Source organism: Python bivittatus, unplaced genomic scaffold (assembly GCF_059951505.1).
Source record: "Python bivittatus isolate LINGU-HERP-01145 unplaced genomic scaffold, Pbiv_v1 ctg000850_np1212, whole genome shotgun sequence".
NCBI classification, from domain to species: Eukaryota; Metazoa; Chordata; class Lepidosauria; order Squamata; family Pythonidae; genus Python; species Python bivittatus.
Window position 1 is genome coordinate 24,207,920 of NW_028277112.1, and position 12,438 is coordinate 24,220,357.

The 12,438-nt window shown below is 41.3% G+C and overlaps 2 protein-coding genes across 5 annotated transcripts in view; one reads left to right on the forward strand and one right to left on the reverse strand.

Annotated features, from left to right (window-relative positions):
- The window catches only part of DTWD2 (DTW motif tRNA-uridine aminocarboxypropyltransferase 2), a 105,488-nt gene extending 100,873 nt beyond the window's left edge, over positions 1-4,615 (reverse strand). The window contains exon 1 of the mRNA XM_007434093.4: positions 4,076-4,615. Coding sequence (XP_007434155.2) covers positions 4,076-4,230 — 155 coding nt within the window. The 5' untranslated portion in view covers positions 4,231-4,615. The remainder of the gene's footprint in view (positions 1-4,075) is intronic.
- A 3,746-nt stretch (positions 4,616-8,361) lies between these two features.
- Positions 8,362-12,438, forward strand: part of DMXL1 (Dmx like 1) — a 122,792-nt gene continuing 118,715 nt past the window's right edge. For 2 of the 4 annotated variants that reach the window (XM_088130238.1, XM_088130239.1), the window contains exon 1: positions 8,366-8,699. In XM_088130238.1, the coding sequence (XP_087986364.1) occupies positions 8,613-8,699 (87 nt within the window). In that variant the 5' untranslated portion in view covers positions 8,366-8,612. Of the gene's footprint in view, positions 8,700-12,438 lie in introns of all 4 variants that reach the window. The other 2 variants (XR_015793851.1, XM_088130240.1) reach the window with 2 other exon arrangements.

Sequence of the window (12,438 nt, forward strand, 5' to 3'; positions counted from 1 at the left end):
GCATTCAGCTTAAGGAGTTGCTGACAGCTGTTACATTCACCAGGGCTCTCCTGAGATCGTGAGGGGAGGCCAAATGGCACAGGCCTATATTATATGTGGAAAGGAAGGGAGGGGGGAGGGGGGAGGGGGAGGCATCCCCGACCTCCTTCCCATCTCCCTCTGTCCCCTGCATCCAATCAGCTGGCAGCAAGGCCCGGTGAGCGAGTGGCAATTGGCTGCTTTGGAACCAAGGCTAAATTTTTAAATCTCTTAATGGCGGTGGGCATTGAAGGAAGGATGAGGGAGCAACTTGGATGCCTGCTGGTGAGGTAGGGGTGGCTGGGGGTTGCCTGCGGTTGACAGGTGAGCCCTCTCCCTCCCTCAAGGGGGCCCCGGGGACACATTGGAATGAGGAGCGGGAGTGCAGTTTTCCTCACAGTCTGCAGCTCCCTTTGTTCCACCTCCCCCCAGCAAACTGGTAGACAGTTCCGCGGGTCAACCAAGGAGGAGGAAGAGGCTTCACCAGGGTTCTCCTGAGGGCCATGAGGGGAGGGAAAATGGCACAAGCCCATATTATTTGAGGAAAGGAAAGGAAAGGAAAGGAAAGGAAAGGAAAGGAAAGGAAAGGAAAGGAAGAGGGAGGGAGGGAGGGAGGGAGGAAGAGGGAGGGAGGGAGATTTCTCATTCTCACTGTCAGCTTCCCATAAGCAAAGTCAATTGGGAGGCTGGCAGCAAGTTGTAAGTAGCTCACGTTCCCACTGCTTTTTTGCTCCCTGCCTTTCTCCCTCCCTTCTTCTCTGTTCACATAAGGAAATATCTCTGAAAAGATGACCTTACAGGTCATGGGTTGTCTAGTATTTTTTGTAATTCCCAATAGGAAGACTTCCTTGAGATATCCCACTGTCCTCCTAGTAAATATATTTCTATGTTTATCTAGTGATGTTATCCTACTTGTGCACATATTTTCAATCCTGATATCAATATTGTAAATAATCCATATGCTCAAACCAAAGCGCATATGACCCTTCAGTTTACCAAGCTGAGTCCTAAATTGGATCCCCCACCCTAATCATTCTTGTTAAATGCTAAATATACGTGCTTATATATTGTTTAAAACTTCTTGCCAATCCTCTACAAAGTTCCAGGTGTTACATAAAAAAAAAGAATAAAAACATTATAGCATAAACAATATCAATAATACAACAGCAGGAGAAGCACAACACATAACAGCAATACAATTTTGAATTATATCTATAAAAACTCAAGGTCTTCCTGAAAAAAAAAGGACAACTTTTTTTTTTTTATGGGAAGGACTTCCCTTAGAAAGGAATTCTAGTTATTTGGCTTAGTTTCCATAAAGTATTGTTCTAGTCCCAACTAAAAGAACATCAGAGGCTATGGAGATATATAGGAGAGCCTCTGACGATCTCAATAGATGGGTAGTTTTGTATGAGAAAAGGGAATCTTTAAAGTATTGGGTCCTAAATCATTCAAGGCTTTAATATTATGTTGGAAAATGAATGGCTATGCAGCTGTTTCAGCATACTGTTTCCTAAATGTAGGCTGTGAACAAATACAAAACTGTGGTTTCTGAATATGCTTTAAAGGTAGTTCCAGCCTTCTGTCTCTGAAATCTTAACCTATAGGCACCTGTTACAATGAACACAACTCAAAGGCCTGATTGTGATATATATAAAGCCTTACATGACTTAGGAGTAGGTGATTTGAAATACTGCTTTTCCCATAAGAGTTTGTCCTTCTATTTTACTGAGATACCCCCTCTCCCCCATTTTATACCTTCTTTCACTTTGAATGTTATTGTAGTTGCATTACTGTACTGTTAGCTAGTTTCTGTAACATTTTTAAAAATATTAAGCATAAATCAAACAAAAAGCAAAAAAAAATGAAACTGCTAAGTAGTGAAAATGGGACCACAGAAAAACAAGCAGAAATGATCAGTATGTGCAAAGAAACCATGACATTTGCAAAAATACAAAGGATTTGTTAAGAACAGTCTAGTAAGGATTGGACATGTCAGCAGCAATGGAATGCTGAGCATCGAGCCCAGGAGGAAACTGATTTTTGGCTGGCTGGAATCTTGAATACAGTGTACTGCAGCATTTTTAAATGAAACATGGAATGCTTTGTGGAAAGGGGCTTCCCACAGGAGGTGAATAGCTGTCTGTTTCCTCCATCTCTAATGATAATTTCATTCTCAGAAATGTTCTTCACAGATCCTTATCAAACTAGAGTTGACAAACACATTTGCCCAGGCATTCTATGAATAAGTAGGTTAGAGACAGGCCCAATTCAATTTAGTATGTATCAGTATCCGTTAGTATGAGCCACATACAAATTCTAAATTGTTTACAATACTGAAAAAATTATATTAAAATATTCTCCCAGTATTTAAATGAATTTAACAAACATTCTTGAATTATGATATCCCAAACATTCACTTGCTAAAATTAGCAATATGTATAGGCAAAAGGGAGAAAAATATAACACAAAATTTTGCTCAAGTAAACAACTGTTCACTAGATGGCAGTACAGGATCATCAAGGCATACCAAATAAAGTAGCTATTACACACCTTTCAATCTAACATTGTGGCTTGACTTAAATGCAACCTTCTCTTAACCTGAAATGTAACTAGGAAAAGCACCATTGTCAAGCTAATTCCCCATGCTGGCTGGAGAATTCTGGTAGTTGGAAGTCCACCCATCTTAAACTCAGTAAGGTTGAGAAACACTGGTACAGATGAACAAGTGCACAGCTGAAGTATCATCTCCTTGCTACCTCTTCACATCCTTCCTATAACCCTACCTTCCCATCCTGGTGCCTTCCATGTCAGTTCAGTGTAAAGTCACTTAATTCCAAACAAATGTGGAGATAGCACTTTGCAGCAAATCATAGTTTGCTTTTAAGATCTAAATACAGTCATGCATAAAATCACATGGTGTAGCATAATGTGAAAAGAATATTCTCACATTATGACTGTGTTTACATCTTAAAACAATCTACAGCTTACAATGCATAATGGATGGGTTTATTCTAAACCAAAACCAGAGATCACATTGCAGGCTAGTTAGAATAATGTAGAGCTTCAGGCAATCATGGTGGGAGCTGAAATCGTATGGAGTCTAAGTAGTGCCACAAAACTCAATCTTCCCTGCCACAGAGAGAGAGAGAGATGGACAAAATAAGTAAGGAAAATAAATTATCTGACCTGTTCTCCCTTTCTCTGCAGTCAAATGTTTCCTTAGCTAGACAGCATGATCTGGCTGCATTTACATGACAAAATGAAAAACAAATGAGTTAAATATAAAACCTCCTTCAACTTGAGCTCATCCTCTGGTGATTTCACAAACACATCCAATTAGTTTCCCACTGCATTCCTCCAGTTTATTTTTTTGACATCACAATATAGCCTACTTATATGGGATTTCCTGGTAGTCTCCTATCCATTCACTCATATGATCTGACCCTCCTTAGCTTTTTATTATCAGCCAAGGTTGGCTAGAGGCTGTCACCTGGCTGGACAGGCTACAATCTAGTCAATCAGTTTTAGCCTAGATGTAGCCTGTGTTGTTAGTTCAGGGTTTAGTGCACCTTGCAAACTCACTTCAGCACACCTCGAAACTCCACAGTTCTTCCAAGAGGAAGAGCCCAAGCAGATAATAGGAGGCGAAGACAGGCAGCTGCCATTCCTTGATCCGTTCAAGCAACGGGAGGTGCCAAGGTCCCCCTGGGAGGGCGCTGCGCAGGGAGGCGGGGATGCTGTACTTTGGAGTAAGGACCACAACCCGTGTGATTAAGCTACTATTCAGGGTGAGTGTGGAGTGTGACCAACATTAGGTTACTTGGGGGACCATGGGTAGCTTAACCATGGATATACCTGTCGTGAGAAAAAAGCCCTGAGAAATAGACTGAAAGGCGAGGGCGAGTGCCTTTTTGCAGAGGAAGTGAAACAGGAGCGGAGGCCGGCCGGGAACAGGTGCACCGCATCCACTTGGCCGGCAGAGGGCGTGAAATACCGGGGCCACTCAGCTACACGTGACCCTCTACGGAGCAGGAGGCCTGGCTTCTCCACTCACCCGCAGCGGCCGCACTCCGGTCTCCGCGTGCTGAGCTCCACGGGCAGCTCCCAGAGGCCTTCACAGCTCTCTTCGCTTTCCTCAGGCTCATGAGTTGTAAGCTGCTGCTCCTCCCCGTTTCCCGCTGCTTCAATTGAGAACAGCCCCTTTTCCATGGCTGCCGCGAAGGGTAGCTCCACCTCAGGGCACTGCTCAATGCTTTGCGTGCAGAACGGGCCAGCTGTAATCCCTGGGGTCTGCAGGTAAAACAGGGAAAACTCCCTGAAATCCTTAGTAACCGAACCAGCAGCCTGGTCAACTTCTGCTTCCTTAATGGGCGGCTAAGGACACGTGAAGAAGGTCGCACTAGGACCAGTTCTGAACCGGCTAAAGCCCGAAACACAAACGTTGGACACGTGATTAAGAATGTCCCGCCTTCCCGTTCCTGGTATCCTCAACCAATGAAAAGGTGGTTTCTCATTGGCCGCAAGGGGGCCCAGCTGAAAAGCCTTCTAGTTTTGTATTTTGCTAGGGAGTGCGGGCGCGGCTCAGTATTATGTTCAATATCAAAAGTTTATTTGCAAATGCCTCACCTAGTTAGAAGGGTTTAATTCCAGGGAAGCGTGTTTAGAAATAAGAGTCTTGTAATCTGTCCCAACACAGCAGCCCCATTAATCTGATCTTTCCAACTTTCAAATCTTTGACTATACTCAGATGTTTACTCAACATTTTTATTTTTTAATTAAATTTATATGCCTTAATTTAATGCCTTGAATCAGTTGCCTTAATTTGAATGATACGGAACCATATGCTGATCACTGAATGGGTTTACACAACATATAAAACTAAAATGCTGGCTAGTTTGTGGTGCCTTGTTTTTTTTTGCAGACATAACAGCTAGGACTTGCCACTCCCCAAATTCCCAGCCAGTGGGTAGTTCCAACATATTTACAGTGTGCCAGGCTGGGGAAAGCTGCATTAACACTTTGTAGTTGAAGCTTCAATCTTATGCACGTTTACAGGGGGATAAAACTGATTTGCCACAGTAGCATAGGACTACACTAAAAAGTTTTCACATACAAGTCCTTTGCCTACTGTAGTGAGTATTCCAGAAATCCTCATAATGGGCTGTGCAACACTTAAGATTCAAAAGCAAAAAAGTGCTTTAGGGTGTATGGAGCACATAGCACCCATCTGCATCTCCTTAAAGCATATATGTGGATCACACAGCTCCACAACTACAGCATAATACTGGGAAAAGTTGCAGGTGTCTGAAGGCACAGCAGGAAGGTGCTGTGGTCGTGCTTCCACATTCTTCAAAGCACTTTCTGTAGATGAACTCCAAAGCACTGTACAGACATACTAAAATTCTATTAAGAAAATATCTAAACTTCACAATTATGTACAAGTGCTGAAATCTGACACAACTATGTTAACTTGTAGTAATTGAATATCATCATGTACCTTTCATCATTTGCTTCCATTGCTCTCTGCACAAATACCATGCTTCGATATTTTTCAATATACTGTTCTGTTAGGGATCACAAAGTACAGCTAAATTTTATGTCTCCATAAATTTCCTTTTCTGCAGTTCCCTAATCACACAAAACTCTTCCTTATGCAGTAATCTAGCAGCCTATATATAGGAAGTTCTAGATTTCATTAGCTCAACAAATAAAATCTGGAATTACATGCCTCACAAAACAAAAATGTAATTTCCTTTTTTATGGCTTACTAAGTTATTGTGTGACCTTAGTGTGTGGTGTGAAACAGCCAACTGGGTATATTCATTAATCAAGGTTAAGAAAATCATGGGTTACACTGCTGTGTAAACATAACCTTATAGTACACAGCTATGTAATAAGGCAAGTTTGCTAATTGGAATTGTCCCATGTGAAACCAGAGTTGTAGTCTTGTACTTGCTTACTATTGAACATATTTGCAATGATTGCACAATATGCTTAGCCATAAATATAACAAATGGAAAAGGCTGTGTTTGTACCACATGCTAATCCAAAACAAATTATGGTTTAATGTGTCAGCCTGGTTAAAACAAGCTAAGCTGTAACATGATTTGTTTGAGTTTGGATGAATCAGTATGAGTTTGAACATGATTTCTTTGTCTACTACTGTTTTTTATTCTTTTATACTATATGCTGCCCGGAGTTGTTTTGGAGTCAGGCGACCTTAAATCTAATAAATACATACATGTGTGTATGAACAAATATATGCTTTAAACTACATATTCCGAACATTTTTAAAGCAAACACCAGATTGTTACCACTCTCATTTAATTTTGTGTTTTTGAAAGGTTCAGTCACCTTTTCTGTAATTTCTTGTCTCATTCCCACCCATCCCTTCATGTCATCTTCTAGAATATTTTTCTCTTAAATTGCATTCATTTAGAACAGTGGTTCCCAACCTTTTCTATGCCCCACACCCCTAGGAAATTTAATTAATGTTTGCACCCCCTACAAAAGTAATATCACATTTGAAGATGAAGTCTAATTTCTATGCGGGTGAAGAAATTGAACTTAAAAAAATAAGCTTTTAATTTAGTGCATAAAATTGTTGCATCCCTTGAAATTCCATCTCACACCCCCTGGGGGTGCAGGCACCCCAGGCTTCTTCTCAGAACTCATTTCTAAATAACCTGTCACTGCTCGCTGAAGCATACTATGCAATTACCACCAATCTATGGATTCCTACTTTCACACACACCACAGCAACCTAGATTGCCACTAACTCATGCTTCTTGACATACACTGTAGTCCTTTCACCCATAATTAAACCTTTACTTCTGTACATGTATTCACCAATTCCACTCCCCAAGATCAGACTCTCTTTATTCAGATCTATTACAGCCTTCTCTTCATTTCAGTCATACAACATATCTATTTTTATTTTATCTAACTAATTCTCTTTAATATTTTACTCTTCTTACATTCCAAGTCAATATTTCATTTGCCGTGATTGTCATGAAATAGATGCATGGATATTGACCTCTGCCACCCATCCTGCTTTTGGTCAATTAAGACTTTCACATATTGTTTAGTAATATAAAAGTATAGAGTAGGTTAGGAGCCTTAGTCTTACTATGCTATTTGGAGCATTCCCATCTAACAGTAAGTCCTTTACCAGTCAGTGTAGACATATTTTGGCTTATACCACAAATGTCATCAAAACCACTTTCACTGCAAGCATTATCAAGTTATTCTATACAATCCAATATACAGACTACTTTGGAAGTCAACATACCAACCCACCAACCAAGAACTATATGTGAATCACATCTAGGATGCACAGATACTCATCAACGTAAAAGCTTGGCTACTACAAAATTAGGATGTTATTCCTTCCTACTGTGCTTCATCACTACTTAGACCAGCCTTTCCCATCTTGGTACCCTCTGAGTATGTCAGACATCAGCTCACGTAATTCCCAGCTAAACTGGTTAGGTTGGGAAAGAGAGTAATTGACAGCCTACACACATATAATGCACTCCTAAATAAGTACTTCAATTTTCTTTTAGCATTCACTGCACAATAGCTAGAGAGAAACTATAACAGCACTCTGAATCTGATAATTTCTCACTATCTTTTCCATAATGTAACAGACTTAATATAACTTATATAAAAATATACATTTTTATCTGATTGTTGTACGCCGCCCAGAATCACTTCGATGAGATGGGCGGCTGTATAAATTTGCTAAATAAATCAATAACCCATCTGCAACTCTCAACTAAGGGTACATCTTTTACACGCGCAAAAATAAGTCCCACTGAACTCAGTAGGACTCTTTTCTGAGCAAATACAGAGGACTGCGTGTTAACAGAGGCAGAGAACCCCATTTGTTCCCACATTGTGCCTTGCTGGGTCCTTTGATCGGAACATTATAACTTTAACGACCCTAAGAATATAATAGCTCTTACGCTGCACGGAACTAAACTAGCACCACCATCGTGACACACATTTTATTCACTGCACGTGCCTTAATCTGACATTTATCCTAGAAGCACAAACATCAATGCAACCGCGCCATAGACCTTTCCCGCCAACTTCACCGACTGCCAAAAGCTGCCGTAAAATATCGCCGCGTGTCAACACTACGCATGCTTCCAAGCCCACGTGCACAATTGCCGTCTTTGAAAAGAGCGCATGCGTATGTGTACTGTCGCCCAACCTAGTACAGTACTGTATGTTAGAGAAAGGGAAAACAAAATAGGTTCGTTGGTTAAAGGAGCTACGTCATTGTTTCATTGATCTCGCGATGTTTCCTTGTATGAGCTTTCGGATCTTTCTCTCGCACTAAGACTGAGGGAGGAAGGCGTCTTGACGCGGAAGGAGAGCTCGCGTGCGCGGTTAGTCCGAGAGAAGATCTTGCTCTGCCCACGGCGGGGAGGCGCCTCTGAGGAGGCCCGCCCCACGCTATATGCGCCCGTCACCTCCTCCTGAGAGACTGAGCATCGGCCGAGCACCTCACAGCGGCTCGGCGGTGGGCTGAGGTGGTTGCGTGGCCGGCCAGCCGGCCTGGAGCGGGAAAGAGCGGTTCTGCTATGAACCTGCACCAGGTGCTAACGGGGGCTGTCAACCCCGGGGACAACTGCTTCTCCGTGGGGAACGTCGGCGGCCACCCTTTCACGGTGAGTCTCTGCCTCACTGTCGGGGCCGTAATGGATCCCCCCTGCGTCCTGTCCTCGGCTCCGGGCAGGGTTTGGCGTCAGCTGGCGTCAGGATGGCGTTGGCGGGGATGGAACGGGCTTGTTCAGCAGGTGCCTTATTAACCTGCGCGCGACCCGTCCGTTCAGCGGCGACGGCGGCGCCCATGTTAGTTTTAAAAGAAGGGGAATTCTCGTCCTTGCTGCGCTAGGAAATGTGGCTAGTTTGGGAAGGCTTTAGTCCTTTCGCTTCCTCCCCGCCTTTCCCCGTCTTTCTTTCTCATGTCGGTATTTTTGTTCTTATTCATGCTGACTTCCTCCTTACAAAAACAGATATTCTAATCTGCTGAACAGTATTTCTTCCCGGCGACTAACTCAATTAGATGAAATATGATGAATATCAGAGCGAAGAGGAGGAAGAGGTGCTAGAGCTCAAGCTTATTTAATTTCTAGCTGCCTTCAACCTAGAAAGGGGATCACTACATGGTTAGATCTCATTTTCTGGGTTCACATGACACCGTTTTGAATTATAAGCTAACCACAGGTAGGCTTTGCACAAATACTAGGCTACAATCATCTGCCTATTTTGTGATTTACTAGCTGAATTCACACAATATGCTTAATCCCCAAGCCTGAGTTAATCAGATAGTTACTATCATATAGCATGCTATGTCCAACCCAGTAAACCATACTGTGACTTAATGTACTGGCCTGTTATACACAACATGTTAAGGCAATGGCTAGGTTTCCCATAGCATTCTCTGCAAATGACCCAATCCCATTTTAATCTACTGCAGGATATGTGAAACACTGCATCTTGTGACTACAATTTCTCTCTGTTGACACTAATCATTTTTATTTAGGTCTGACTACCCAGTTTGTGTCCAGAGGCTGACTTCTGGTTCTGTATTCAGTTTGTAACTTATTTATATTTATTTATAATTCACATTTCTAAGGCCTCTGAAACTCCTTGAGATGACCCTTGGTGGTATACAGAATTAAAAACAAACAATATCAAGTGTCAAAGAGAACAAATGTCCATTAAAAGCTTGTAAAACCTTTCACAGAGGGAGTCCACATCTGTCAGCCTTGTGAGGTAGTCCAGGCAAGAAGCACACCCAGAAGTACTAGTTCTACTTTATTGTAGGTTTACATTAACAGAATCTTGCCAGTCTGAAAGTACATTTCGTCCCCCATTGCCTTTACAGCCCAAGAAACTAGAGAGAGTCCCTTCTGAGATCTTTGCCACACCCACATTCTTTCTGCTGGCTAAGCTGCGCTTATCCGACCTACCTTGTTCTGGCTGGTCGTTCTCACATACCATTACAACATCCCACCTTAGCCCAAAGCCTGGAGAAACAGCTGGGTTTTAAGTTATGTTTAAAGGGGAACATGCCAGTTTCAAAGGCAGATGTCATGACAGGGAAGGAACACCTCCCATCTTCCATAAGATGATATTGCTTAATGGACGAGACCCGGAGCATGCTGACTCTGTCTGACCTTCAGGATGGGCAGAGATGGGAGACAAATGGTCCCTCAGATAACGAAGCCTTATGTTAAGAGGCTTTGTAGGTGACGAGCAATGCCTTGAATTGCACGCATAAGCCTACTGATAATCACTGCAGCTTGTGCAGCAGAGGTGTTACAAAGGTATATCATGGCACCCCATAACTGCTCATGCATTCTGGACTAGTGGTCTTAAAGGGCAGCCCTGTGTAGAGCACATTCAGTAGTTCACATGCAATGTGACCAAGGTATGACTGAACATGACAATAGCAGTTGGTGCATGAGAAGAATCTGTGAAAAGAACTGGCCACAGCTGCAAGCTCTCTTTGAGCAGGAGTTCTGGGAAAAACCCCAAATGGCACACATCTGGAGGAGTACAACCCCATTCAGAACTAAGATGATGGAGAGTTCCTAGGCCTTTGTGTTCCTTGTACTCACAGGCACTTGCTAGGGTTGAACTTAAATCTGTTTCTGTCCAGATCCCTACCATCTGCAGGCACTGGAATAAAACCTTGACAGCATCACTTGGTTGGGCAGTGGTTTAGATATATAGCTGAATATCTATCTATCTATCTATCTATCTATCTATCTATCTATCTATCTATCTATCTATCTATCTATCTTATACTGATGATACATGACCTTGTGCTGATGGATGATGTCACCCAGTGGTTTCATGTAATGTAGATGGTAAACCAGAAATACAAGAGTATTAAGCCCTGTGGTACCCCACAAATCAGGGGCTTTGGGTTCAATTCCTTATCCTCTGTCAGTATCTACTGCAACTAGCCATGGAGAAAAGAGAACCGCTACAACATTCTGCTTCCCATTTCCCATTCTTATAGTTGGGTCAGAAGGCTACCATGACTAATGGTATTAAAAATCACTGAGAAATCCAAGGAGTGTTCTACTCATGAAGTGAGAAAGAACAACATGTTTTTGTCTGAGAATGAGAAAAAATAAATAAATATTTTTTTTTTGTAGTCGTAACAAATCTCCTGTGTTATCCTGTGTTAAATAAATCTTCCTTTATTTCTGAGGTTGATGTGGTATTATGTCATGACTATGGCTGGATCAAGAGCAATTGATTAAAAGTCAGATTCATGTAATTAGTCTGGGATGGTGCTTGTATATTCAAGATTGAACTGTAAAAGATTCCATTTTTGCATAGTTGTACTGATACAGAACTCAAGACATCTTGAAGATGTCTTTGGACCGTATATATTTTATTTATTTATTTTATTCACTTGGCACACCACCTGACTCCCAGTGACTCTGGGTAGATCACAAAAAAACACAAAAAACTATAAAACAATGCAACAATAAAAGAAGCAAAGGTGGCAAAACTGGGCAACAATAAACATACAGCCACTTCCTGAAGGGGGCTACACCCATTTTAGCCAAAGGCCTGGTTGAAGAACCAGGTCTTTAAGGCCTCCAGTTATAGTTACTTATAGGGACAATAAATATTTTTTTAATAGTTTTCCCAAACAATTTTTGCATTTGTTTTCTTTCTTAGTTTTTCACAAGGAGGGACTTTGCTTGCAGTATAATAGCATCAAACAAATTGCTGCTGATAAGTTCTGTTAATATGAGATCTTGCTCTTGATTTCTGAAGTTTTCAATTTTAATTTCAGAGAAATATTTGATATTTTGTTTACAAATTATTCAGGCAGTATCATATCAGAATGAAGTGATCAGACTATCAGCCTTGATGCAGAGGCAATTGACAAAAGATGATGAATTTATCTGGATTTGTTCTTTCAGGCCATTAATGCTGATTCTTTAAAAAGTTACGTTATACTTGAATATGCTAATGTTTGGAATATATGCTTTGGATTTGCTACATTTTATCTTCGATAACTTTGCATTGTATTTTATCATATTTTTATGGGAAATGGGTGGACAGAAAAGTGAATGGGTTCCCAAATTATATGCTGAAGTCTCCAATCCCTCCGGTTATTATCGTTGCCATAGCATGACAAATCTCACTAAAAAATTGGTGAATTGTAGTTTATTAGAATGTTACAGATTTGTTCAGCAAGGTGATGGTATCTTTGAAACATACTGGAACTATATTTTAAAACTTTCTGATATAAGCTTTTATTTAAGAGTCTTAATTTGTTTCTTTGTGAAATTACATCAACCAGTAAAACAACACAATACAGGAATATTGCTAATATAGGATATACAACAATTATCTTTGTTATATTAAATA